The 26,410-nt window shown below is 38.0% G+C and overlaps 1 protein-coding gene across 5 annotated transcripts in view; it reads right to left on the bottom strand.

Moving 5' to 3' along the window:
* LOC146763087 (uncharacterized) overlaps positions 1–26,410 on the bottom strand; it is a 78,033-nt gene that overhangs the window by 45,918 nt on the left and 5,705 nt on the right. For all 5 annotated transcript variants that reach the window (XM_085571089.1, XM_085571090.1, XM_085571092.1 and 2 more), the window contains exons 2-7: positions 21,375–21,508; positions 13,795–13,910; positions 4,753–4,917; positions 3,588–3,766; positions 2,823–2,953; positions 660–774 (exon numbers count right to left, since the gene is read on the bottom strand). In XM_085571089.1, the coding sequence (XP_085427215.1) occupies positions 660–774; positions 2,823–2,953; positions 3,588–3,766; positions 4,753–4,917; positions 13,795–13,910; positions 21,375–21,508 (840 nt within the window). The remainder of the gene's footprint in view (positions 1–659; positions 775–2,822; positions 2,954–3,587; positions 3,767–4,752; positions 4,918–13,794; positions 13,911–21,374; positions 21,509–26,410) is intronic.

Genomic DNA, 26,410 nt, shown 5'->3' with positions numbered 1-26,410 from the left:
TCATGGAAAAAAAAATCTTAATGGGTAAACTTTATGGACGATCTAGTAATTTTATTTGTCCTATATTTCAAAGCCTGTTTTACAACTTAAGAAATTAGCAAAGCAAAAAAAAATCTGAAGAATGAAAAACTACCCTTAAAGCCTTTTTTCTTCTGGCTTTTAAAAAATACAGCTTTACATTTACAGTACAGTAATAAAAATACAGCATTTGTTAACTAAATGTTTAGAAGTTCAGGACAGCAGCAACCTTCTACTAGCAAAACCAGCCAGCCTGTCTGTTTAAGGCATTAACAGTAAACTAAATGTTCCATCCACAAAACAGAGATTATTTCTTTTTAAAAGACAAAGGTTACAAAATGAAATAATGCTACATGGCACAAAGTGAACCATTAAACCATAAAAATGGTTATGCTACATGGCACAAAAAGTACCTTCTAGTGTGTTTTACCTGAAAGTAATAAAGAAAACAGGCAGCATTTAGAAGGAAAGAGTATTTGTTCAGAGACAAACTTCCTAGTTACTCTATCTAGGTCAGTTTAAGTTACTAATTTTCTCTACAGGGAAACTTATCTCACAACTCAGTAAGAAATTTCAGTAGCCACCACAACTCAAAAAATCTCCAGTATGAATTCTTAGTCCAAAATAATAAATATATTTACCTGTGCTTTGAGTGAGATCTTTTCCTTCTAGATTTGGATTTTGAGCTAGACCTGGATTCTGAATGAGAATGGGAACAAGATCGACCACCTTTGCTTTCACTGCTCTTTCCAGACTCTGAGAGGAAGAAAACACTGCAATGTAAGCTCAGAATATTGAAAGATCCCAGCTAACAATCTGGCACAAGTGTAATGTATCACACATATAGTGCAAGGGGCCCATGCTTTGCACATCTTCCTTCTTTGTTAATATCATTGAGAAACATCCAATAAAGTCATTGTATATACTCGTTGAGTGCAGTCACCCTGCAACAGTACACATAAACCAAATAATTATAAACAGCCTGCTCTGTTAGGAATGGGATTTATGTTGCTGTCACAATGCACAAGATTACAACAGGTTCTCCTCTGGTATATTATTTAATTTAATTACGTTTTTAAAATAACCTCAGAAGAATAAATTTAGAGGGCAGAGTTTTGAAAACAAGCATAAAGTGCAAATAATAATTAGTACATTTTATACTTTTAAATATTCCAACCACTGTACAAATACTGAAGTTCTATTCCTCAAATGCTGTTTTGGGGAAGGGATGGGAAGAAGGGAGTAAAAAGTTTGATCTGAAGGCCAGGAACTCAACAGAAAACTTATCAGTGACTTCTGCAGACTTTGGTTCAGATTCTAAAAGTTTGTCATTCTGCTGCCTAACACTGAGGAAATGTTAGAACTATTTTTCTCGCAACTCTCAAAAAAGACAGAAAGTACTCCACCTCCCCCCCCAAAAAAAAAAAAACCTCAAGACCCTCCACTATTGTCCTAGGTTGCAAGGCAAGATGTATTCTACTTGCCACCTGTTAGAGGTGTGGCAGTTATCATCTGTTAACTGAGCAGTTTCCTTTATCTCTTCCACAAACCAATCCTCCCCCTGGGGAGACATCTGCTGTTAATAGCCTATTGAATATCACTTCATGACTGATAAAAGTTACAGCATCCCATTGTGAGATGCTCTGCCCAGAGGGAGGAGCCAAGCATTCATACCTGGATATAATCTGAGTTTCTGGGCCACTGCTCTCAGCCTTTCCACTGGATTCCCAGAGGAACAGCTGGGTCTTTCGACTGGACCTTCAGAGGAAGACTACACCCTTCTACAGGATCACTGCTCCGACAGAACCACATCTGCCATTCCAGGAGGACTGCAGCCATTCCAATTTGGACTGCTACCAACACCCTGACCAAAAGGGGGTCAGGTTGTATTCTGACTCTGTCAGTGGTTTTTCTTTTGTGTTATTGAATGAATTTTGGGTTTTTTTTCCTTTTCCTAATAAATTGTATTTCTGACTTGGAGTGTTTCACTGGTTTTGCTTTCAAACCAGAACAGCTATCTAACCAACATAAGCTAATGTCTGTGTCTTTGTGTAAGAAGAAAGACAAAATCTTGCTGATGAAAAAAAAAGGGAGGATTTCAACTGCAAGTTTAACAAGTTGAAAATTTTTTACATTGGGGTGTTGTAATCACTTTAAGTCAACATAAATCAGCACTGAAGTGTCTGCTTAACCACTTGAGCCACTGACACCTTCCTCCTTGACCTGGCATTTCAATGTTAACAGGGATCAGGGAACCAAGCTGAATTAAAAAAATTCTGTTACAATATGTTAAGTTGTATCCCAGATTCATTCTCTGATTCCATTTGCTATGAGGATGCATATAGTCTTGAGGCAGGATGAAAAAGAGCATAGCACAGTGATAAAATTAACCTGCCAAAGAAAAGCATAATATTGCTGCTTTTAGCAGCACACTCGCTCACTCTGATCATGAAACTACGGTATTAATGGGTGCTAGAAGAGAAAACAAAATATAAAGCATTTCTTAAGTTTGTAAGTACTTTGAACTTTAAAAGCAACAACATTAAATATTAATTTAGTATTGACTTTTTATTTTTGAAAACATTCAGTGAGCATGTATCTGAAAATAAGACATGATGAAATAAAGTCAGCTTCATTCCACTGCTTTGTTGCATGAAAACAATTTTTATTGTTTTCTTTTGTTTTCCCACATAGATGTTGATCACCTCTGAGTACCCTTTTCCTGTGTTTGAAAGTGCTCTTAAAAGCATGTGTCAATGTAAACACAGAACACGTCTGTTAGGTAATGAACATAATATATCTACCTGGCTCAATAGCAGCAGATATGAATGATTGGGCTTCCCTTACTCTCTTCATCACTTCTTCCAGTTCCTTGGCAGCAGCTTGTGGTGTCATTTCAGGAGGCTTCACTATTGCATTATTGGAGTGATTTATTCTAAATTAAGACAAAAATAAAAACTTTAACTTCCAAACTCTTGAAAAGGAAAAATGAAAAAAAAAAATGAAAGCACCTCAACTTCCATGTGTGACTAAAAACGTAAAAGTTCAGCAAAACTATAAATTTTTCCTCTAACACTCATCTTTTCTAAGTATATTAAATGTCTGGGTTTTATTGCTTTCAAATCTTATGACTTTTAAATAATTGCGGCACAATATTTCTGTGTTAAATTTTTTCCTAGTACAAGTCTATAAATCTATTTCAGATCAAAATTCTACATTAATACCTACTAATTACATACACATCATATATAAAGTTTAATTAGTACAAAGGACTTTGCAGATTCTCTCACTGTTATGGCTTTCACAAATTCAAGATTGGATGTAGAAATACCTTATTCAATGCCAATCATATTCTTCTTGGAAAAAAGTTATATCCAACCTTGAAATTTGAGTTCATAAAAGCATTCTTGTTTACTAACAATAGATCTTTACATTGATAATATATTAATATTATAAATAATAGAATAACATAAAATATTAATCACAGCAGTTTCCTGCATGAGTCATAAATGTATAAGGATACTAAGACATCTCTCATTCAGTATTCATATGGATAATTAATTTCTTACTTCAATGGCCTGTCTCCAAACATAACTCCATTAAAGGCAAGAGCTCGAGGTACAGAATTTTGGTCTGCAAATTCCACAAAAGCAAATCGTGTTGGTTGCGTCTCATCACCTGCCATTCGCACAAATTTGACTTCCCCAACTTGCTTAAAAAATTCAAGCAGCTGATCTGCTGTTGTAGTCTAGAAAGAGTCAAAGAGATCAGCTGAAGTAAAATATATAATAAAAACCACTTATTCAACATATCAGATAATCTAACAGCTACAGATTTGGAAATACATCTCATCATCATTACACAGGTGACATGAATTTGGTGATGTCATACTTTAAGAGAGAAAGGGTTTTTTTTTCTTCCATTAATCTAAAAAATATATTACAAGTTAAAATAGTGCAACCATGAGCCCTGAAGTCCTACATCTAGGTTAAAAAAAGCACTTGTACAGGATTTTGTAGTTTTCAGACAACTTAATTGAAATAACTGATGATACATCTATGTTCAAGATAATGGTTGTGAATTCTGATCAACTAAAAAAAAATCCAAGCAGTATTACAAGACTTCACTTTTAACTGTTTTTCTACTTGTTTCAAGCTTGTTTTATTTTATAGTGATCAATAATAGTTTTATACTCTAGTAGCTACTTTGGCTGTCAAAAACCACAAAAATCAAATACTTATATTTCCATCAGTCAAAATCAAATTGTTTTTCAATCAATTCAATCAATTGCTGAAAAAGAAATTTCTGACAGACTCAACTTTCCTGTCAGAGCAACTCAAATATATTTATGCTAATTTTTCAACTTCTACTGGGACAAATAATTTCTTCTTACTATACTTAAGCAACTGCAGAGTGTTGTGGGGGACAGCTACCATGCTCTCACAAATTCTGAGGCATTGTTCAGATAATATAATCCAGCTGGACATTTGATCAACACCCACAATCATAAATGTTTCTTGAATGCAGTTAGAGTGTGATTTCTCTGTTTTCCTGCTAGAATGAATTCCAACAGTCTGATCTGATTGGCAAAAGAGCATTCAAGAATTTGAAATATCTCTAGTAAACTTCTATTGGCATCAACTAATGAAAACTCTTAAAAGGTAAGATTGTAATTCACAAATTAACAATTCTGTATCTTCCATTATTATTACCAACAAAAACAAAAAAAGCTACCTGTGAATTCAAATTTCCAACATAGACTGTTCTTCTAATTTCATCAATCTTGGATGGGTCCACATTCCCCATAATTGGTGGCTGTGGTATTTCTCCCAGTGTTGTAATGTTAGGGTCCAATGCTGCTGCTGGTATAGCCCCCAAAGTACCAAGTGAAACACCAAGCTGGAAAATATGAAAATGGGATATGCTTTGCAACCAAGCACAGGAAGGACACACTTCACCTTTTAATATTTGCCCTCCTTGTGCATTTCTGTAAAAATAAACCTAATTAATATAGGTAAGACTTTAAACTGTAAGGTCCCAGAATTGGGAATTGAAATTTCTCCTGGAGAATGTTATTTTAAAAAGTCACTTTAATATGATTACTAAATTGGTCTGCTGAGTTCCTGGTTTGAATTTTTTCTTCATCCAAAAATCAACTTCCTTTCCAGCAAATGAAGTTTCTAACCACCAGTAATTTTTTATGTAACAAAACTACTCTCTTTATTTGAAATCATCCTTTTATTATTAAACAGAGGATTATTGTACTGGGTGTGGCCGAGCTGGAGTTCATGTTCCCATAGCAGCTCTCAGAGTGTTGTGCTTTGCATTGGTAGCTAGAAAGGTGTTGATAACACACCAGTGTTTTGGCTACTGCTGAGCAGCACTGGCACAGCATCAACACTGTCTCTCAGCATTCCCCCCATTAAGGGGCTGGGAGTGGGCAAGATCTTGTGAGAGGACACAACCAAGCTAGCTGACCCAAATTAACCAAAAGGATATTCCATACCATATGATGCCAGCTCAGATATAAAGCTAAGAAAAGGAGAAGGAAGGGGGTGCATTCATTATTTACAATGTTTGCCTTCCAGAGTAACCACTACACATGCTGGAGCCCTGCTTTCTGGGAAGCAGCTGAATATCGCTCACTGATGGGAAGTTGAGAATAAACTTTTTTTTCTCTTTGCTTGTTCATATGCAAACTTTCGCTTTTGCTTTAGTAAACTGCCTTATCTCAACCTACGAGTTTTTATTTTCTCTCCCCTGTCCAGCTGGGGAGTGGTAGAGTAGCATGGTGGGCACCTGGTGTCCAGCCAAGGTCAACCCATTAAAGTTATTCAGCTTGACTTTCTCTTTAGTATTCTAAAATTCACAGATAATTTGTTGTCCTAGGGTGACGTTATGGTGTTTGTATCCCCAATCGTGTGTTCTGTTTATGTTTGATATTATGTTCTGTGCTTTCAGAACTGACTCTGAAAGTGAAGGTTTGTTTTGCCTTGTTATCAGCCAGCTCACCTCCCCCCATGGTCTGTTGTCTAGAAGAGGCTAGTGCTGGCTGGCTGGCTTTGCTTTTGCTTGCTTGCTTTTGCTGGCTTTGCTTTTCTTGCTCTTGCTCCTGCTTTTGCCTTTGCTTGTTAGTTAGTTTAGCTAAGCAGTCCAATTTTTTCCCTGGACTGTTTTTTTTCCCTTTCCCTTTCCTGAATATCATCCCAACCTGCTCCGGACTGGGACCTTGTAAACACCAAGAAACACTGAGAGCCTGCATTTTGTGATCTGCAGCAGCCATCCCCAGTGCTGGAGACCAATACCCAGTGCCCAGACCTGGGCGAGAGACTCTCTGGATTTGTCATCTCCTCAGAGTGGTGAAAGAATTCTTTTGTCATCTGGTGTTGTTCATTTTTTGGTGCTGGGGAGTGTTTTGTCTGTTAAATAAACAGGTTCTTTTCCACTTCTATCTGAGGAAATTCTTCCCAAACCAGGTGGGGGGGAGGGGCCGTGGGGGTTTGAGTTCCGGGGGCTCCTTCCAGAGGTTTTCTCCCAAATTTGCCCTAAACTAGGATATTTATTAAATATGTATATTAAAACCAAAGCGAATTTACCTTAGATGGTGTCATGGTTTTGCAAAACCATTACAGATGGCTGGTTTAGAAACAAATGTCTCTAAACACCACTATTAAACCAGTCCTGTTTAATATATCAATCTTCCTCAATTATTTGGATGAGGGGATCAAGTGCATCCTTAGTAAATTTGATGCCACCAAGATGGGTGGGAGTGTTGATCTGCTGGAGGGTAGGAATGTACTACAGAGTGATATGGATAGGCTGGATTGATGGGCCAAGGCCAACTGTATGAGATTCATCAAGGTGAAGTGCTGAGTACTGCACTTGGGCCACGAGAGCCCCATGAAACACTACTGCCTTGAGGAAGGGTAGCTGAAAAGCTGTCTGGCAAAAAAGGACCTGGGGATGTTGGTCAACAGCTGGCTGAACATGAGCCAGCCTATGCCCAGGTGGACAAGAAAGCCAATGGCATCTCAGCTTGTATCAGCAATAGTGTGACCAGCAGGACTAGGAAGTGATTCTTCCCCTGTACTCGGCACTGGTGAGGTCACACCTCTAATACTGTGTTCAGGTTTGGGACCCTCATGACAAGATGCTGGAGTACATCCAAAGAAGAGCAACAGAGATGGTGAAGGGGCTGGAGCACAAGTCTTTATGAGGAGCAGCTGAAGGAACTGGGTTTATTTAGCCTGGAAAAAAGGAGAATCAGGGGAGCCCTTATCACTCTCTACAACTACCTGAAGGGAGGTTGTAGTGAAGTGGGTGTCAGTCATTTCTCTCAAGTAACAAGTGATAGGATGAGAGGAAATGGCCTCAAGTTGTACCAGGGGAGGTTTAGATTGGATATGACAAAACATTTCTTCACCAAATACTTGTCAAACAATGGAACAGGCTGCCCAGGGAAGCAGTTGAGTCACCATCTGTGGATCTATTTAAAAGAGGTGTAAAGATGGCACTTGGGAACAAGGTTTAGTGGTGGACTTGGCAGTGTTAGGATTACAGTTGAGCTTGATGATCTTATAGGTCTTTTCTAACTTAAATTATTCCATGATTATTTAGGGTTCATTACCAACAATTATGCAGTGGAAACTTGAATAAGCACAGTTTTTTAATGAAATACCTAAACTATTACTCCACATATTTTAAGACAAAAAAACACCAACATTCTTGTGAACTAAAAATTATCTTCAAAGTCATCCAATGTCTCTCATACAATGACAGTTATGAACCATAAACAGAAGTAGCTTAAACCTCAAACTGGCAACATTGGATACACTGTTCCATTATATAAGTTGCACACTTTAAAACAGCTCTTGAACCACAACCTTTAAAATGGATGGTAACCTCTGTGGGACGGAGGGAGGGAGGGAGGGAGGGAGGGAGGGAGGGAGGGAGGAAGGAAGGAAGGAAGGAAGGAAGGAAGGAAGGAAGGAAGGAAGGAAGGAAGGAAGGAAGGAAGGAAGGAATTTCTTTTAGGATGATGATCAGTATCAGCTAAGAATATGAGAGTGGGAATAATGTTTCTGGTCATGAAGACAGATGAGGAATCATTTAAGTACAATGTCTTGATTTAGGACAATTTAAGAGGCGGACACTTCAAAATGAGTTACCTCCTCTTAAGTGTTTTAGCCAATCCCTTTCCACCAATAGGAAAAGAATATGAGTAGATACAAGTGAAAAAAATAACAGTTTACTAAAAAAAACCAAAATAGCAACAGGCAGAAAATAACAGTGGTAGTCACTAGTTACAAACTTGCTGAAATCTCACAGACTGCCCAGGAACAAAGAGAAACTCAAAATGGAGTAGTAACACCACCCCTCTCCCAAGATGATGCCCTCTGCAGATGAGCGCATGTGGAGAGACAAAGATGGCAGTAGCCCATCCCCTCTATGTCTCCACCAGTAGTGGCAGCTCCATTGGCAAAAAGCAGCTTGCACACTCCAGTGGCTGGAGTTCAGTCAATGTCTAGAACTTGTGGAGGAACTTTGTTGCCTTCTTGGCAGAAGATGGCAAGCAGTCAGCTGGGGTAACTCAGACTCCGTGCCTTCCCATTTTGACCAGGCACTGCTGGTGTGCTGGGGCAACCATATGGAGCAGGGCTGTTATGTTCTTCTCAGTGTGATGCTGCAGCTGTAGTCAGGCACTCGCAGAATTTACCTTGAGGCAGTCCAGGACTGCAAAACACAGCCTTTTGAATAAAAAAAAAAAAACCACCCGAAGCACCCTCTCAAAGAAAAAAGACCAAAAGAAACCCAAAGGGGAGCCTCCACCCATGCTGCCTCAGTTCTATGGCAAAAGCCAAGAGGCAAGAGACAAAAGAGAGCTCTGCCTGAGTGCTCTGACTTCTAAAAATCCTGGGGCACCCTCCAGCCCCTGCCCTACCATTCCATTTTTCAGCTGCCAGGTCTTAAAGAGACAGTAACAATTTTGGGCACAGATAGATGTTTAATACAATAACATTTTGGGTTACCCAGGACATTACCCAGTTATTTCATATCATCTACTCCTGCCCAAATGAATACCTTTCACCTGTACACAAAAATACATATAAATATTTACAAATACAATTATTATTTTAGTAGCCACTGACTATCCTCCAGGATATGGATTTAATTCATTTGATCCATGACTGATATAACTGGAGCAGTCTGTTCTCATTGTCCGTGGTAGTTACGACATCCAGTGACAGTGACATTCAGCAACCAGTGTTACATATGCAATTCAACATTACAGGCTGTTCTCACCCAAAGTCAAATCCCCCTGAGGTATACAATGTGTTTCCCCATCCCTCTGCATTGCCCACCAAGTGTAACCAGGTCCTTGAGCAAAAATAATCCCATGGATGGGTTTGCCTTTCCTTAAGGCAGGATTAATCCAAACTGTCTTTCCTTGCATACCTCTCATATGCACCACGGGGACTTTATCTCAACCTGCTGTATGCAGGGATCCTGATTATGAAGGACCAGCTCAGTTAGTGGAACATCTGGTGTTGACTAGCCACATAGCCTTTGCTAGGTGCAGATCCCACTGTTTGAAAGTTCAACAACCCAGTGCCTTCAATGTTGTTTTTATCAGTCCATTATATCATTTGATGTTCCCAGTGGCTGGTGCATGACAGGGTATATAATACACCCACTCAATATTGTGTTGTCTAGCCCAGATGTTTATATGGCTATTTGTGAAATGAGTCACATTGTCTTCCTCAATTCTTTCAGGGGTGCCATGTCACCACAGGACTTGCTTTTCAAAGCCCAAAAAAATGTTCTGGGCAGTGGCGTGAGACATGGGGTTGTCTCCAGCCATCCAGTGGTTGCTTCTACCACTGTAAGCATGTAACTCTTGCCTTGGTGGGTTTGCAGCAGTGTGATGTAATTGATCTGCCAGGCCTCACCATACTTCTATTTAGACCATCGCCCTCAATACCACAGGGCCTTTACCGGCTTGGCCTGATTGATCACAGCACATGTTTCACAATCATGGATAACCTGGGATATAGTGTCTGTGTTTAAGCCCACCCCTCAGTCACAAGCCCACCTGTACGTTGCATCTCTTCTCTGATGACATGAGGCATCATGGACCCACCGAGCTAGAAATAACTCACTCTTATGTTGCCAGTCCAGATCTACCTGTGACACCTTGATTTTGGCAGCCTGATACACCTGTTCATTGTTGTGGTGCTCCTCATGAGTCTGACTCTTAGGTGCATGTGCATCCACATGACAGACTTTCATGGTCACCTGGGTAGCAATATCTTGCCACACTCTGCCAGACAAAGGGGTTTCCCTCTGTGCTGCCAGTTGGCCTTTTTCCATCTTTCCAGCCACCCCCATAAAGTATTTGCTACCATCCACAAGTCAGTGCAGAGTGTTGGACACTTCTCTCATTTACCAATGTCCAAAGCCAACTGGACAGCTTTCAGCTCTGCAATGTGACTCCATCCACCTCGGTAGCTTCCGTGATTCACTGCGTAGGGCTCCATACAGCTGCTTTCCATTTCCTACTGGTCCCTATGATATGGCAAGATCCATCAGTGAAGAGAGAGTAAAATCTCTCACTCTCCAGTAGTTGGTTATATGGTGGTGCCTCCTCTGCATATGTCATCTGCTCTTCTTCCCCTTCAGATGATAACCCAAAATTCTCACATGTAGGACAGTTCATGATGACTTCCAAGATCCCAGGGCAATTCAGATTTCCTAGACAAGCTTGCTGTGGTATGAGAACAATACATTTACTCCACGTCGTATAAGTGGCATGATGTTTTGCAGGGACTTTCCCTTTAAACATCCTAGCACTGGTAGCTGAGGTGCCAGAAGAAGCTGTGCTTTGGTGCCAATCACTTCTGAGGCAGCTTGAACCCCTTGATAGGCTACAAGAACCTATTTTTCAATTGGGGTGTAGCTGGGCTCAGATCCTTTGAATCCCTGACTCCAGAACCTGAGAGATCATCTTCAAGTCTCTCCAGGTACATTCTGCCAGAGGCTTCAGGAAGGACCATTCTCCCTGACTGCAGTGTAGAGATCATTTTTCACATCCTGTCCTGTCCTGATTGGCCCAAAGACCACTGCATGAGGAATCTCCTATTCAGTTTGTTCAAAGGCTTACTGTTGTTCAGGGTCCCACTTGAAATAATTTTTCTTTCATGTCACAAGGTAGAGAGGGCTTAAAATCTTGTTGAACTCTGGGACATGCATCCTCCAAGAACTCACGATGCCTAGGAAAGCCTACATTTCCTTCTTGCTGGTCGGTGGAGACATAGCAGCTATCTTATTGATCACCTCAGTTGGAATCTGTCTGCGCCTGTCTTCCCATTTTACCCCCAGGAATCTAATTTCCTTGGCAGGCCCCTTGACCTTACTGTGCTTTATGGCAAAATGGGACTTCAGGAGGATTTGGATTATTTTCTCCCCTTTCTCAAAAAATTCCTCTGCTGTGTTGCCCCAATGCTCAGGAGTCTTACCACAGTAGGGTCCTCTGAGAGACCAGGCAAGGTGTTCAATTGGCTAATGTCTTCTGTCTCTACAGCAATCCCAAAAGCCCCCCTGAGCTGAATGGCTTTGAGTCCGGCAAGTTGGCTCAATCCACCTTCTCCTTCAGTAACTTCTTCAACCTGTCGTGTGGGGCTCCATACAGTTGCTTTCCACCTTTGTTTCATCCCTACAACATGACAGGAATGTCAGTGAAAAGAGCGTAGCATGTTTCTTCTGCTGGCAGTTGGTTGTATGGTGGAGCTTCCTCAGCACGTGTCACTTGTTCTTGCTCCTCTTCATCAGTGAGACCAAAGTTTTCACCTTCAGGTCAATTTGTAATTATTTTCAAGATCCCAGGGCGCTTCAGTTTTCCAATACGGGTGCACTGTGTGATGAGAGCAATCCACTTGCTCAATGTGGCATTGGTGGCGTGGTGAGTAGAGGGAACCTTTGCTTTGAACATCCATCCCAGCACCAGTAGTCAGGGTGGTAGGAGGAGTTGTACTTCAGTGCCTATTACCTCTGAGGCAGCTTGGACTCCTTCATAGGTGGCCAAGATTTCCTTCTCTGTGGGAATGTAGTTGGCTTCAGACCCTCTGTAACCTCGGCTCCAGAATCCCAGTGGTCAACTCCAAGTCTCACTAGGCACCTTCTGCCAAAGGCTCCAGGAAAAACCATGGCTCCCAGCTGTGGAATAGAGCACATTCTTCACTTCTGGTCCTTTCCTGACTGGGCCAAGGGCTACTGCATGAGCAATTTCTTGCTTGGTCTGGGCAAAGGCTTGTTGCCATCCAGGGCCCCAGTGGAAATTGTTCTTTTTGCAGGTGACTAGGTAGAGAGGGCTCACAGTCTGGCTGTACTCAGGAATATGCATTCTCCAAAAGCCTATGGCACCTAAAAAGCTTGCATTTCCTTCTTGTTGGGCAGTGGAGACATTGCTATGATCTTATTGATGACATTGGTGGGAATCTGATGCCGTCCATCTGGATGTCTTCAGCAGGTCCCTTGACTTCGCTCTTCTTGATGGCAAAACCAGCTTTCAGGAGAATCCGGATGATTTTCTCTCCTTTCTCAAACACCTCTGCTGCCATGTTCCTCCACACAATGATGTCATCAATGTACTGCAGATGTTCTGGAGCCTCACCCTTTTCTAGTGCAGTCTGGATCAGCCCATGGCAGATGGTTAGACTGTGCTTCCACTCCTAAGACAGTTGGTTCCAGGTGTATTGCATGGCCCTCCAGGTGAAGGCAAACTGAGGCCTGCATTCTGCTGCCAGAGATGGAGAAAAACACATTGTCAATGTCAATAGTGGCGTACCACTTCACTGCCTTGGACTCCAGCTCATACTGGAGCTCTAACATGTCTGGCACAGCAGCGTTCAATGGTGGAGTCACTTCATTCAAGGCACGATAGTTCACAGTCAATCTCCATTCTCCTTCAGGTTTGTGTACAGGCCAAATGGGACTGTTGAAGGGTGAGTAGGCCTTGCTGACTACCCCTTGGCTCTCCAGCTCTCGGATCATCTTGTGGATGGGAATCACAGCATCTTGAGTTGTCCGCTACTGCTGGTGGTGCTCTGTCATGGTGGCAATTGGTACTCGTCGCTCTTCCCCCTTCAGAAGGCTTACTGTGGATGGGTTCTCTGATAGTCCAGGCAAGGTGTGAAATGGCTTAACGCCCTGTCTCCACAGCAGCTATTCCAAATGCCCACCTGAGTCCCTCTGGGTCTTTGAAATACTCACTTTGGAGGAAGTCTATGCCCAAAATGCACAGGGCCTCTGGGCCAGTCACAATGGAATGTTTCTTTCCACTCATTTCCAGTCAGGCTCACCTGAGCTTCCACCAGGGTCAAAGTATCCTATTGCAAAAACATCCTATTCCAGCATTTTAATATTATGAAGAACTCTTTCCATTTAACTATGATCTTTTAATAATTTATTAGGAGGTGGATAGCATTGCTAGTGGATCAAATTAATGGGTATAGTGAAGGGAAAACAACTAAAATGAACACAACCCAACCCAGTATTTACCCACTATTTTGCAAACCAATAATCTGAAAGAAACACACAGGAAAGGTAGTGCATGGACATCTTGTGATCTACCCTCTTGGCACCACAGCTAAATCCTCACTGATTTAGCATATGAGAAGACAACATCCACAGATCAGATAGTTCTTGTTCTCTGAACACAGAAAGGCTACTGAGTATAAAGGAAAACCAGAAATCAAATAGAGACTGAATTTTACTTACTGTAGCTAAAGGGGTTGGTGTAGGTATAGGAAGCAACCCTGCACCGGGTATCATGCTTGTCAGAGTAGGAGCAGGTGCCAATAGAGAAAGGGCTTTGGCTTCATCTGGGATTTTACCTGAAGAAGCAAAGGAAAGCATTACACAGAGTTGGATCACTACACAGATGTTACTCTTTCTATGATTTTACAATTACCCTTGCATTTAAAAAAGTAATAAATAAGAATGAATCTATTTACCAGATCCTTACAAAGAAAGAGATATGAACTTATGTATTTCCTTTTACCCTGCATCTACTAGGAAAAACAAAAGTGAGCAGAACTTCAAAGACTAGCAATGTCATTAATGGATTATTATTTTAAAAACTGAATAATGTACACAATTATTTAACACTTGGAGCTATGGGTCACCTGTACTGGAAACTTAATGTTCATGAACCAAACGATATCAAGCATGGACGCTTTCCTGGGGCGGTGTTTTCACGGTGATCGAAAGCTGTTTTACACATGACAACCGTTCGTGTTGGCTGCATCACTAATAGCACACAGAACATCAGATACAGAAAAGAAGAACATTTTTTTAAAGTTTAATCCCCAGAAATGGTAAATAACCAAATCAGTTTAAAAAAGAAAGAAACAAAGTATGTGTTAACTGAAATTCATGAGCTTTTTCACCCTCTGGTGTTACCTACTTTTGATGTAAAAATAAATAAAAATAAAAAACCCCTACTGTGACTCCACACAAGACATACTACAAATGAAGTTGGGAGTGGAGGGAGGGCTGAAAAATTCATATTTGTACTGTCTTACATTCTAGGTCACCTCAGTTCATCTACAATTTTGATAAATTAGCTTTAAATTTACTGAAATTGAAGAGAATCATAACTGATCAGCTAAGCAAGCTATATTTTCCTATATTTCCTACTATTTCAACCATATTGTATTTTCCCCATCATGCAAAACAGGTTTCATTCAAAGTTAGTTACAATTAGACTGCTAAATAAATAATAAAAATCTTCAAAAATCAAAAGATGCAATAGTTAATTACAAATTTAATGAAACATATGTTTTAAATTTGAAATGCAAAGGCATTTAAACTGGTACAAATATTAAACACTGAACTGAAAAAATAAAGAAAAAAGTGCTAATTAGATTCATTATCTATGATTTATCAAAAATTACTGGAATAACTGTATATATGCTACCCATCTGAGCCCTTTGATATTATCCCATGCACTTTAATAATGTAAATGCCTTTATTTAAACATTGTTTTAAAAGTTAAGGTATATACAAATACTGTGCCAGTGGCTTTTACTGCTTTGGTTCAAACTTAATGTGTTTTAACTATAAAGCCCTTAACTTCAGAATTTTAAAATTATTATAAATATTGTTCTCAAAACCCAAATTATTATATTATTTTCAAAACACTGTGCAATTTTAGTTATATTTGTGAAAATAAACTCCACAGGAATCATGCTACTTAAAAAAATAAAAAGACAAAAGTTGCAAACCTGTTCTACATATCTGCAGCAAGGACTCAGTTAGAGTTGGAGATAGAAAGGACAAAACAAATATAAATGAAAATTAATTTATATATAGGATGAGTGGATTAGAAAAGATAAAATAACAGTACTCTTTTCTCACACCTTCTATTTAGAGTTATTTTATTTAAGTTTTGAGGCAACTTGCTCCTTAACATGTAACAAACCACTTTATTTTGCTATCTAAAGAAGAAAAATAGGAAAATTATTAACAATTAAGAATTAACTGTGCTATTATGTCTTCCAGGGCTTTTAGAAAAGCATGCATAAATCTGAGTCATCATCACAATGCTGAGCACACTTAACAGGTCTCATTTTGAAGTCAGGCATGCAATGAGAGGTGTACTTGATTTGCCAGACTGCTCATGAGAATCAGGTACCTTGCCTCACATCCTGCCTACTATGTAGCTTACAGGCTTCCAAATATACAGTTCCAACAACTGTGTGTGCAAATTAGGCATACAATTATATACCAGTTCTTCTGAAAAAAATATAAAAAACTTAAGCATTTTCAAATGATTGCTGAGCCAGCATCTTGCAATTAACTGGATACTCATAGAAGTTTCTACAGGATCAACAGACACGGCTCAAGTAAATTTAATGACTCCTAAAGTGGTACATCTGCACTGTAATTTAGATCCTTGGTGAATAATATACATAAGCATATGCCTAATTTAAGTATGCACTTAAATACAGCCAATTCAATACACACTTAACCAGATAAACTTAAGAGATGCTTAAGACATTTATCCTTTTTAGATAGGAAATGAGTTATGCATATGGCTATGACTAAACTAACAGGGAGTCAAGTTCAGAAATGTACTTAAATACAATTCTAAACTTTAAGCATATGGTTCACCTTACTGAAATAATTGCAATTATTAATTTGCTCAAACATTACTTAAGGAATCAATTGAACCATTTCAGTTAAATAAACTATTATAGTTAAAAAAAAATGAATTACATACACTTATAAACTATAAAGTTAGCAGCATTATTTCCAGAATACTTTGGTCCCTCAATAACATAATGTTTAATGTTAAATACAAAATCTATTTGATCAGGTCCATGCCACAAAGATCTGTTAATTTATTTTTTTCAAGAATGAAGAAAGGTCTTCCTCTACAGACAGAACCCTGAAAATTTGATTGTATTTTCAGGTACTGTCTTTTGAAAAGATATCCCTTTCTAGGTTTTAAGCTTTTAAGATCAGGTTAAACTTTTAAACAATTTTATAGAAAATAAACTGTTGAGGGTAAAAAAAAAAAAAAAAAATCCTGAAATATATTGCAAATTTATTTCCCTGGTTTTTAGACAGTTTTGAAAAACAAATTGATATGTAAGGCTAAATAACCTCAGAAGTTACAGCCTCCATTAATTTATTTTAAAAAGGGATAGAAGCCCACAAAAATACAACAAAATATGTCAGTAATGACATAACAAATTAGGACACTTTAAGAATAACTGTTTTGGTTTTTAAACTCATGGAATTTAAAAGCTGAATGGAAATGGGACAAATATATTTATTTTCATTTATTTTCTAATAAGGGAAACAAGCAAAATAAATTTGCCACATCTATAACGCATCCTTAGAAATATTTATTTGAATGCATGAGTGTTTAGTAAATTAGATTATATGAATATTTATTTATTTATTCTTCACTTTGCAAAGGAATCTGGAAGCAAATGTAGATTAGCTCTGTATTAACTATAGATACCTTATGCTTCTTCAGAAATGTACAGTTTTCCTAAGTAAGTGCTTAAGAGCCCTAGTCGCTTAAGAGCCCTAGTCAACCTAGTCTGTACCAGAATCCATTTTGTTAAATGCTGAACAGAAATATCTGTGTTAAGCAGGTACTAATCACAGTATTTTTATCACTGCCCATGTGCTCAGAAATTAATTTCTTACTCTTTATACTGAAACTACATGGTTAATCCTCCCATCACCCCAAAACAGCTTCAAAAATAACTAAGTACATTTCTTTTTAAAATACTTTCTACATTTACTTGGAAAAAAAATTAAAGGAATTGTTATTTTTCTATTTTAAATAAATGGAAAATGCACACTTACAAATAAAATAATTTCTGTGTGATTCAGTTCATTATTCTTATTGGATTTAGCAGCAGAGATTAAAGAGATTACAACTACTTGTAATAACCTCAACTGGCATAGCTAAATCCAACAGAGGTCACAAAGCTCTTCCCAGCTACAGTTCTCAGCTTGGTGCATTATGAGAATCAAGCCAATTGGTCCCAATGCAGCTGGCTGGGAAGAGTAATGCTTGAGGACTAGACACATTATCTGGTCCAGCACTTCTGTTTTAGGGCTTCTGTTTCACAAGAACAAACATCATTTAGGGATAAGAACTTTCTCAATCACTTCAGCATGAACTGCCAGGGCTTCTGAGACTGTGAGATGATACTTTGTTTTTAACCTCTTCTTGGAAATAATGACCACTGGAGCATGTAAAAGTGCAATACACACATACACACGTACATGCACACAAAACTTTTCAGTCTTCCCATGAATAACAGTGTTGAAAGACAATGTGTCTCACAACACATTCCAACAGAAATCTCAGGCTGCATTTGTACTTATGAGTGGTAAACAGTTTTTTCTAAAAATTACAAAATCAAAAGGATGAAATCTTACTGCCACTGACCTCACTGGAGCAAGGTTTCATCAGAAGCAAACAAATATTTCATGACATTCAATACTCATGAAAGCTTATCAGAAATAATTATTTTAAACCCTTCTTATTAGATATAAATAGAAAGCCTTCTTTTAAACAGATCATGCAGCTTAAAAGTACTCTGAAAAGGAAAAATAGCAGAGAAAAATAACGATTTTACTTTGTAAAGTTAATTTGTCCAGAAAGTTTTAACTTTTCTTTCAAGATAAGCTCACAAAGCATAACATATGAAAGACTGCATGCTAAAATGTATATATATAGTTTTCACTATTCCAGTCTGACACAATGTGTTCATCTGTTGAATTTAGATGCTCAAATGTATTAAAAAAAAAACGTATCCATAATTCACAGCATAAAACTTAAACATATCCTAAATTCTCTGTATACCATCCACAAGTAGCTTCAGGTCAACTTCAAAATGAAACGCTATGAACCCTTTACAAAGCATAATTTTTTTCAGAGCTGAATTATGAGTTCACAAGTACAAGGGTAAGGGATTTAACAAAACAAAACTAAAAGGAAAAAATTAAAAAGTGAAAATAAAAGAAACAAAGAAAGGAAAGCAAAATAAAATGAAAACAGAGACAGGGCGTCCATCTTCAGCAGGCCAGACTTCAATGTCATTTCCCCCATGAAGATTTCACTTGGCGGCAGGTTTAGTGGCATGGCAAACAATGCCTAATTCAGGCAAGTGTAACAGGTCTGCCTTGGCCAGTCTAGTCATCTAATAATGCACAAATATCACACAGAGAAAACATACAAAACCAAATTAATAGTCAAAATCCATCTACTAGACAATGTGGACATAGAATTATTAGGGTGGTATCTTTGTTTATCTTTCAACTTTTGTGTTCTCAATCTATAATGTTTAAAGAAAAAACTAATGATATGCACAAAAGAAAGCTATATTTTGACAACTTGATAATGTTAATTAATTTACAATTATATTTTTGTTAAATTGCTTATTAAATGTCACAAAATTAACAGTTTTCATTGTTTAGTGATTCCTTCCTCATACTCTTCATTTACCACTGTTTAAATACACTACAAATTTCAGATTTTATTCTGTTTTCTAAAATCAAGTTTCCAGGGTTTCATTTTACCCCTTCTATATGTTTGATTCAGCACATGAAACATTTTATTGCTGGCACTGTTGTCTACCAACATAATTTAACCTTTTAGTAGAATATAGCCATTGTTATTTTTAAAGCCCATTGTACACTCCACTGATTCTGTTAACAATTATACATAATGAATAAAAAATGTTGCACTATGGTCTCAGAAAGTTAAACCTATATGAATTCACATATTTGCAAATTAAAATTAGTTATTCTGTTAGAAAGTTATGTGGAAACAGTATTCTGATTTGAAAATAGAAACTGACCTCACAAGCCAATCACTTGTTCACCTAATTATATATAAATCTCTGTGGGGTCCAGAATGGTCTGGAACAGTGACAGTTTTTCTGTAACACATTTTCTGATAAATGCCTAATAAGTCAGCTACAAACAGGGTTGGAACAAGATTTCTCAGAACTTTGATTTTATTCTCCTTCCCCTCATTGTCTGCCATCAAGAGACACAAGAAAACATAGCTCTACCTGCCTGTTGTCATATTACATCATGCAGTGATCTTAAGAAAAATACCAGGAAGTGTTGTTCATTCATTAGCTAGCAATCTTTCCTCTCTGGTAGTACTGAACCGGTGTTAACATTCTGAAGAATTTGAAGTCTATTACTTAGAAGAATTTGAAGTCTATTACTTAAGGGCAATTTTTCAATAAGGATGCTGTTCTGATATATTTTGCCTACCCAAAGCCTCTACAAAGCTTCAAGTGGATACAGCAATATCCTCTTTGTGGTTTAAGAACAAGTTCCAAAAATAAAACCCAAAATCCCCCAAACCATAAAAGCAACTAAAAATCTAGACTTCACAAAGACTTGTCAATATGCCCATGTTAACAAGGCTACAAGAATAGACAGTATACTGTAGAACATCTAAGAGTCTATGAAATTTTTAAAACTTGTCAGAGTTTGCTAGGAAAACCCCAGACCATCATTGCAGCAGCACTAATCTCATACTATCTAGATCATGATGCGGCAAACATGCCAAAAAATGGCACTCTGGGACCACTGTTAACAAACTCAAAAAAGTCAACAGTATTTTTTGAACCAAAACCTGACTATTGAAGTTATAAGTCCTGTTAATAGCAGATATTTCTGAATTTGCTGCAGTTTATGGATCAATCTTTCTAAATACTTTTCTTCATGGAAAAACAGATATCATGTGACGTTATCTTTACTCCATCAACTGGAATACTCCACTCCAAAGAAGCAACCCAGATGCAAATGGGCAAATGTTCAATTCCCACAATTATCACAATTAAGTCAATGGGGCTCTGCCTAACTCCAGTGATCTGCCTACAGTAAGTAGAGTCATGCTTCATAGAACTGCATTTAAATCTGGAATAGTATACTAAAAATAAGAACTATTTTGTATTCAACACATGTAAAAGCAGGACCTCAAAGCTAGTTAAAGAAGCACTTGTAAATTTCACATTCACCAAGCACTTTATTTTACTAAGAGTTATAAAAATATTTTACACTAGAAGCATTCTGTACATTTGATTGCATTTTTAAAGATATCTAAAAACAAAGAAGAGTACCAGTATGCATAAGAATGCCTTTTTATTGCACACAAAGTAATATTTTCCACAGTAACAAGAAAGAAAAATTGAAACATTTTTAATTAAATTTGAAAGTAAATATTTATATTCAAACAGCAATTATCATCACAAATGCAAAATACATAAGATTAGATTAATCTAAAATAGTTAAATGCATATATAACGTCTACAAGACAAAATTGGAATTTGGTCTAAAAAATTGCAAAATAATTACTATCTTAAAAAAAAAAACAAAACCAAAACATCACACCAAGGGCAACACATTAAGATCCAAACTGCAGTGTTATCACACTACCAGGAATTTTTTTTATCTTTGCAGTGCTCCATTGACTTCAGAGGGAACTTTTTGTGTGGGAATAAGATTGCCAATACAAACCATAATGAAGAGTATCAGTTTACCTTATTTTCACACAAAACATGTAATAACTGTGGAAAATTGAACTATTCTAATTTAAATCAACTATTTTTTTTCTAATGCTGGATTTCAATTTAATCTATATAATTTGGTTTCTTCATTTGATTTTCAATTTTGTTTCAAGGCTTTTTTTTTTTTTACAGAAATAAAATAAAATAACAGAGCACTGCCACTTTAGATAGAAAGCTTAAAACAATTAGCAGACAGGACAAAGACCAACATTACAGAAGAATGTCTAAAATACCAACCTTCTGCGCAGGGCACAACTATCAAAGCTCTGTCAATAAAAACCGTGTTAGTTAGATGCTGGGCCACACCAACACTTGATGCGTCACGAAACTTAATATAACATACTTTGGAGGAAAAAGTAAGAGGTGTGTTGCTGCAAGATAAAAGGAAAAAAAAACCCAACAATTAGAAATATTAAATAAATGTACGCATATATTTTCAACTATTATTTCTTAATTAAAAAAAAAAAAGTTAGATTTCCTGGAAAAGTTACCCAAAAGACAAGTATAGAAATGTACTAATTTGCCTACTTAAAAATTTACTAATTTTTGCAACATTTACAAATTTACTAATTTTCCTTGTCACTTAAAAACTCATAGTATAGCCCCTCCTTCTTTTTAATGGAAACTTACAGAAGCCAAAAGCCCAAATTAACAAGGCTGATTTCCTTTACAAATCTTGCTAAACAAAATTACATTGCTATTGTAAATAGCATATTTACAGGACACTTTTGTCGAGAAAAGGATGTATAGTTTATCTTTTATCCTCCAAATAAACCTTGTTTAAAAACATCAAAGTGTCCAATGGAGAGCCAAGAGGATGGTGAAGGGCCTTGAGGGGAAGACGCATAAAGAGCAGCTGAAGTCACTTGGTTTCTTCAGCCTGAAGAAGACTGAGGGGGATCTCATCACAGTCTACAACTTCCTTGTGAGGAGGAGGAGCAGATACTGCTCTCTCCTCTGTGGTGACCAGTGACAGGACCTGAGGGAATGGCTTGAAGTTGTGCCAAGGGAGGTTTAGGTTGTATATTAAGAGAAGGTTCTTCACCCAGAGGGTGGTTAGGCACTGGAACAGGGTCCCCAGAGAATTGGTCACAGCCCCAAGCCTGACTGAGTTCAAGAAGCATTTGAACAATACTCCCAGGTACATGGTGGGATTCTTGGGATAGTGCTGTGCAGAGTTGGGAGTTGGACTTTGATGAACCTTGTGGGTCCCTTCTAACTCAGGGTATTCTATAATTCTAAGATAATAAGCCCATTAATTTTCAGTGTATAGTTTGGATATTATCCCATATTAACTGATATTCTTAGGCCTTCACAAAAGAAATGTTGTTAAATCATATTAAGATAAAAACACATTCTTGAGAATTCTTACAATTGTTACATCTTAGTTCACTAATGTAACAAAAATCCTTTTTATCATCTTATCTTAGTTTGGCCTAGTGTGGTACAGGATAACACTGGAGGAGGTAGGAAGACTTCACTATTAGACTTGAATAAAGAAAGGAAATGAAAAATACGTATGTTGGGTAACTTGCTTTTCCATTAGAAGGTACACCAACAGATTGATCAGAAAGCACAATATGCAAATTTTGTAATCTCAATCAAAAACAAAGTTTGCTTTAAAATATGTATTCCCTAGACAAGATTTATACTCTACAAAATTAGTTTATTTCTTCATATGAAGTAAGTACAGGTAAAACCTTCAAAGATAGAATACAAAAGGATATTGCTGAAACATTAGCAAGTTCCATTTTAAAAAAAATCTATCCTCTAGAAAAGTAGTAAATCATAGATCATAGAAAATACACTGCCTGAACTGTTTAATCTTGACCCTCTCAACTATAACACTTGTCAGCTTTCAGAAGTACCAGTTCAAGTTTAGTCCAATCCATCATGTAGTCCTTCAAATTCCAAGCAGGTACTCCCAAAGTTGTTGGATGGAATTAATTAAGCTTTAGTATTTAAATAAAACCTCACAAGTTTTAGGCACATTATTTCATCATATTAATTGCATAAATGAACCCAGAATTTAGTCTGAGGCAGGCAGATTGGTATGTTTCTGGTTACCAGAAAGGTAACATCTAGATAAAATATCTAGAGAGCTGGTCAACTTTAGAATGACAATCAGAAACATGATGGAAAATTCTGTATAAACAGAAACATTGAGGGATAAAAATAAGCAGAGGGGGAGAAACATAAATATGAAAGTCAACCTTATGCAATTTATAAAAACATTGGAAAATTACTACATTTCTTCTGTCCATTAGTCTGTCTGTAGTGGGCAATGTTTTCCCAGTTTCAAGCTTTCATATTCAGGAAGGAAATAAATGCATAAAAATGGCTTTTGAGCCATCTCTAAAATCTTGATTCAGGACACTTTCCATCAGAGCTGACAAAGAGCTATGACTATCTCAGTACTCAGCAGAAATGTTTGCATGCAATTTGTAATATTACATATTCTGAAGAGACAGACTTTGCTCGTTGCAAAGATTTTTTTTTAATGGCCACAGGCTTTTTTGCTTGTTTTGGGTTGGGGGGACAGAGGCCTATGTGGGTAAGTTTGAGGGGGAGGGTCATTTGGGGTTTTTCTTGTTGTTTGGGGTTTGTTTGTTATTAAATACATGTGCCAGTGTTACAACCCAAATGGTTGAAGCCTCCATTGAAGATTCTCTGGTTCAAACTTCTAACATCTCTTAGCTTTTTTTCTTTATTGTTTTCATTGGTAACTCAAAAACATAATTCTGTTCCAGGCAGTTACAGGCTCCATAAATAAACCTTATAAATTCCAACAACTACAGAGCCAGTATGACAATTGTCATTTCTATATTTCCCTCTCCGTATTTCCTGGATTTCAATCACAAAAGCTATCTGAGTAGGTTAAAAATATTAACATCATAATACTACTGCAACAAGGGTCTAAAAAAAAACCTTGCTACAAAGTGTTTTCTGAAAATTAAGCTAATCATAAGATTCACCAGAGAAGTGATGAAAAGGAAAAATTCTCTAATAAGGAGACCACCTCTGCTGAAAACACATCAATGCTGCATCTACATTGAGAGAGACAATTAAGATCCAAAAGTTCTGAAATTCTAAAAAGTTTCACAGTGACTGAGTCCTCTTTTTTTGCAAAGTGGACCTCCTAAACTTCCCCAGTAGGCTTCATAAGAAGTCTTTCTTAAAGCAGAAAAGTCCTATTCTGTTTTAATCCCTTTTTTTTTTTTTTTCTTGCCAATCCTTTTCAAGGCTGAATTGAGGTAGTCTCATAGCCTTCTTCCTACAGTTACAAAGCATCATTGCAAAAAAGCAAGTCCTACATCTCTGATTTAAGGTTACTATAACCCAGTTTCTTTAGAAATGCAAGAAAACTCAAAAAGGAAATAAAGATTGTCATGGTTTGACACTGGCATAATGCCAGCGCCCCCATGAAATTGCAACCTCTCAATTGAATGCTGTGAAATGTGAGCGAGAACAGAGCAAAGCAGGCCCAAGCTTAATAACAAAGAAAAAAAAAAAACTTTATTAAGCTACTACTACTATACTACTATAAAAGAAAAAAAGAAAGAAAAACACACACAAAATCCAAAATGAAAACCTTTCAAAACATTCCTCCTCCCACCACCCAACTCCAACAAACCACAGTGAGACACGACTTGGACCCTTAATCAAGTATTCACCCTGCAATATAATCAATACTAAGTCCATCAGGGGAGAGAGGAGTCTCTCTTGAACCATAGACCCCCAGGAAACACAGCTGCCACCTCTTGTGTTTCCATGTCACACATGGCACCGCCCGGAGAGAATCTGCCAGTGTGACACTCTCCTCTCCATGTCACAGTGCTCTCACCACCATGCATGGACAGACTGCTCATAGGGCTCCTTTAAGGATGCTTTGACAAGGACCAATAGGAACAACCGTCCAGTGTCTCATTTTGGGACCACAGTCCCCCCTATTTTCCCCTGGGGCTGAGGGTCCAAGAAGAGAGATCTTCTTCTTCTCTGAGGATAGAGGGCATCATCACACCCTCCTCAGCTTTTCTCTGTTCACTCTATTCTTGTACTGGTAGTTGCTGAAGCAGGTCTTTTGGCTCACCATGCATCCCCCTAAAATGCAGTCTCTCTTGGAGGAGAAATTGGCTCAGTCTATGGCTAACAAGAAAAGTCCAGCCAAAAGCCACTTCATCATCTCCCCCCAACCTACTTTCCCTAACATCTCAGGTCCCAGGCTGTTTCTCTTTCCTTCAAATTGAGGAGGAGTAATATTTCACAAAGCCTTCATTTCCCAGGAAAGGGTTAAAAGTCCCGGACTCCTCGGACTCCCACCTTTCCCCCCCCCCTTCTCCTCTGCCGGCAAACTTCCAGGTGCCTTCAGGCTCTCTATCTCTTTTCCTCTAGGTTAAGGGGGGGGGGGGGGGGACGGGGGACGACGACATCTCAGAGCTGGCTCAGTTCCAGATCCTTCACCCCCTGGCCTCCCTCCCCAGGCCACATGGCTCCCCTCCCCCGCCCAGTCTGTGGCTGGGCAGGGGAGGTCTGCACTCTCCGATGACCGGAACCAAAGAGAGCGAGTTCTCCTGGGAATTCTGCTTTTAACCCCTCTGTGTTCTCAGAGGTGTATCCACCCTCAATTGGTCACTCCAAGTGTCAGTATCCAAACCTGACCCCTGACTGGATTGACCTCTTCCTTCCAAGAGAATTCTTTTTCCGTGTCAAACCACGACAAGATATAAATAGTATTCAGATGTTTCTACCATTTTTCTTTTCCTTTGTAGGGACACAGTAACATCCATCCCCAACAGAACAAAAACCAACCAAAAACTTAAGAATGACCTATTCTGAAACCCAGAAACCTAAAGTGAAAAAATCAAATAAAAGGCTACAAAATATCTCTCTAAGGGTCCAAATTTTCTCAGGGTGCTGATGGTGGAGAAGACAACAGAAATTAATAACCTGTCAAAACAAGATGTTCTGGAATAATTGTGCAGATCACATTTAAATAAAGCTCTGTGTATTTTATCTCAAAGGCCTTATCTATACTGCAGCCACTGCAGGATATAACAATATCTAAGAAACACTCGTGTGTATTAGCTTCCAAGACAACTCCAGAACACCCATAAGCAAACAGTATTATAGCAAGGCTTTCAATACCTAATGCAGACATTTTGTGCCTCCCTGCTTTCCAACAATTAATTCTGCAAAAGTTCAATTTCCATAAAGCTTTTCAATACTTAACTAATCAAAAATCCTCTTACAGCCACATTTGAAGGTTTATCACT

This window comes from Lonchura striata, chromosome W (assembly GCF_050655825.1).
Source record: "Lonchura striata isolate lonStrDom1 chromosome W, ASM5065582v1, whole genome shotgun sequence".
NCBI lineage: Eukaryota > Metazoa > Chordata > Aves > Passeriformes > Estrildidae > Lonchura > Lonchura striata.
Note: the sequence above shows the minus strand (reverse complement) of the source record. Positions and strands in the feature narration are given on the sequence as shown.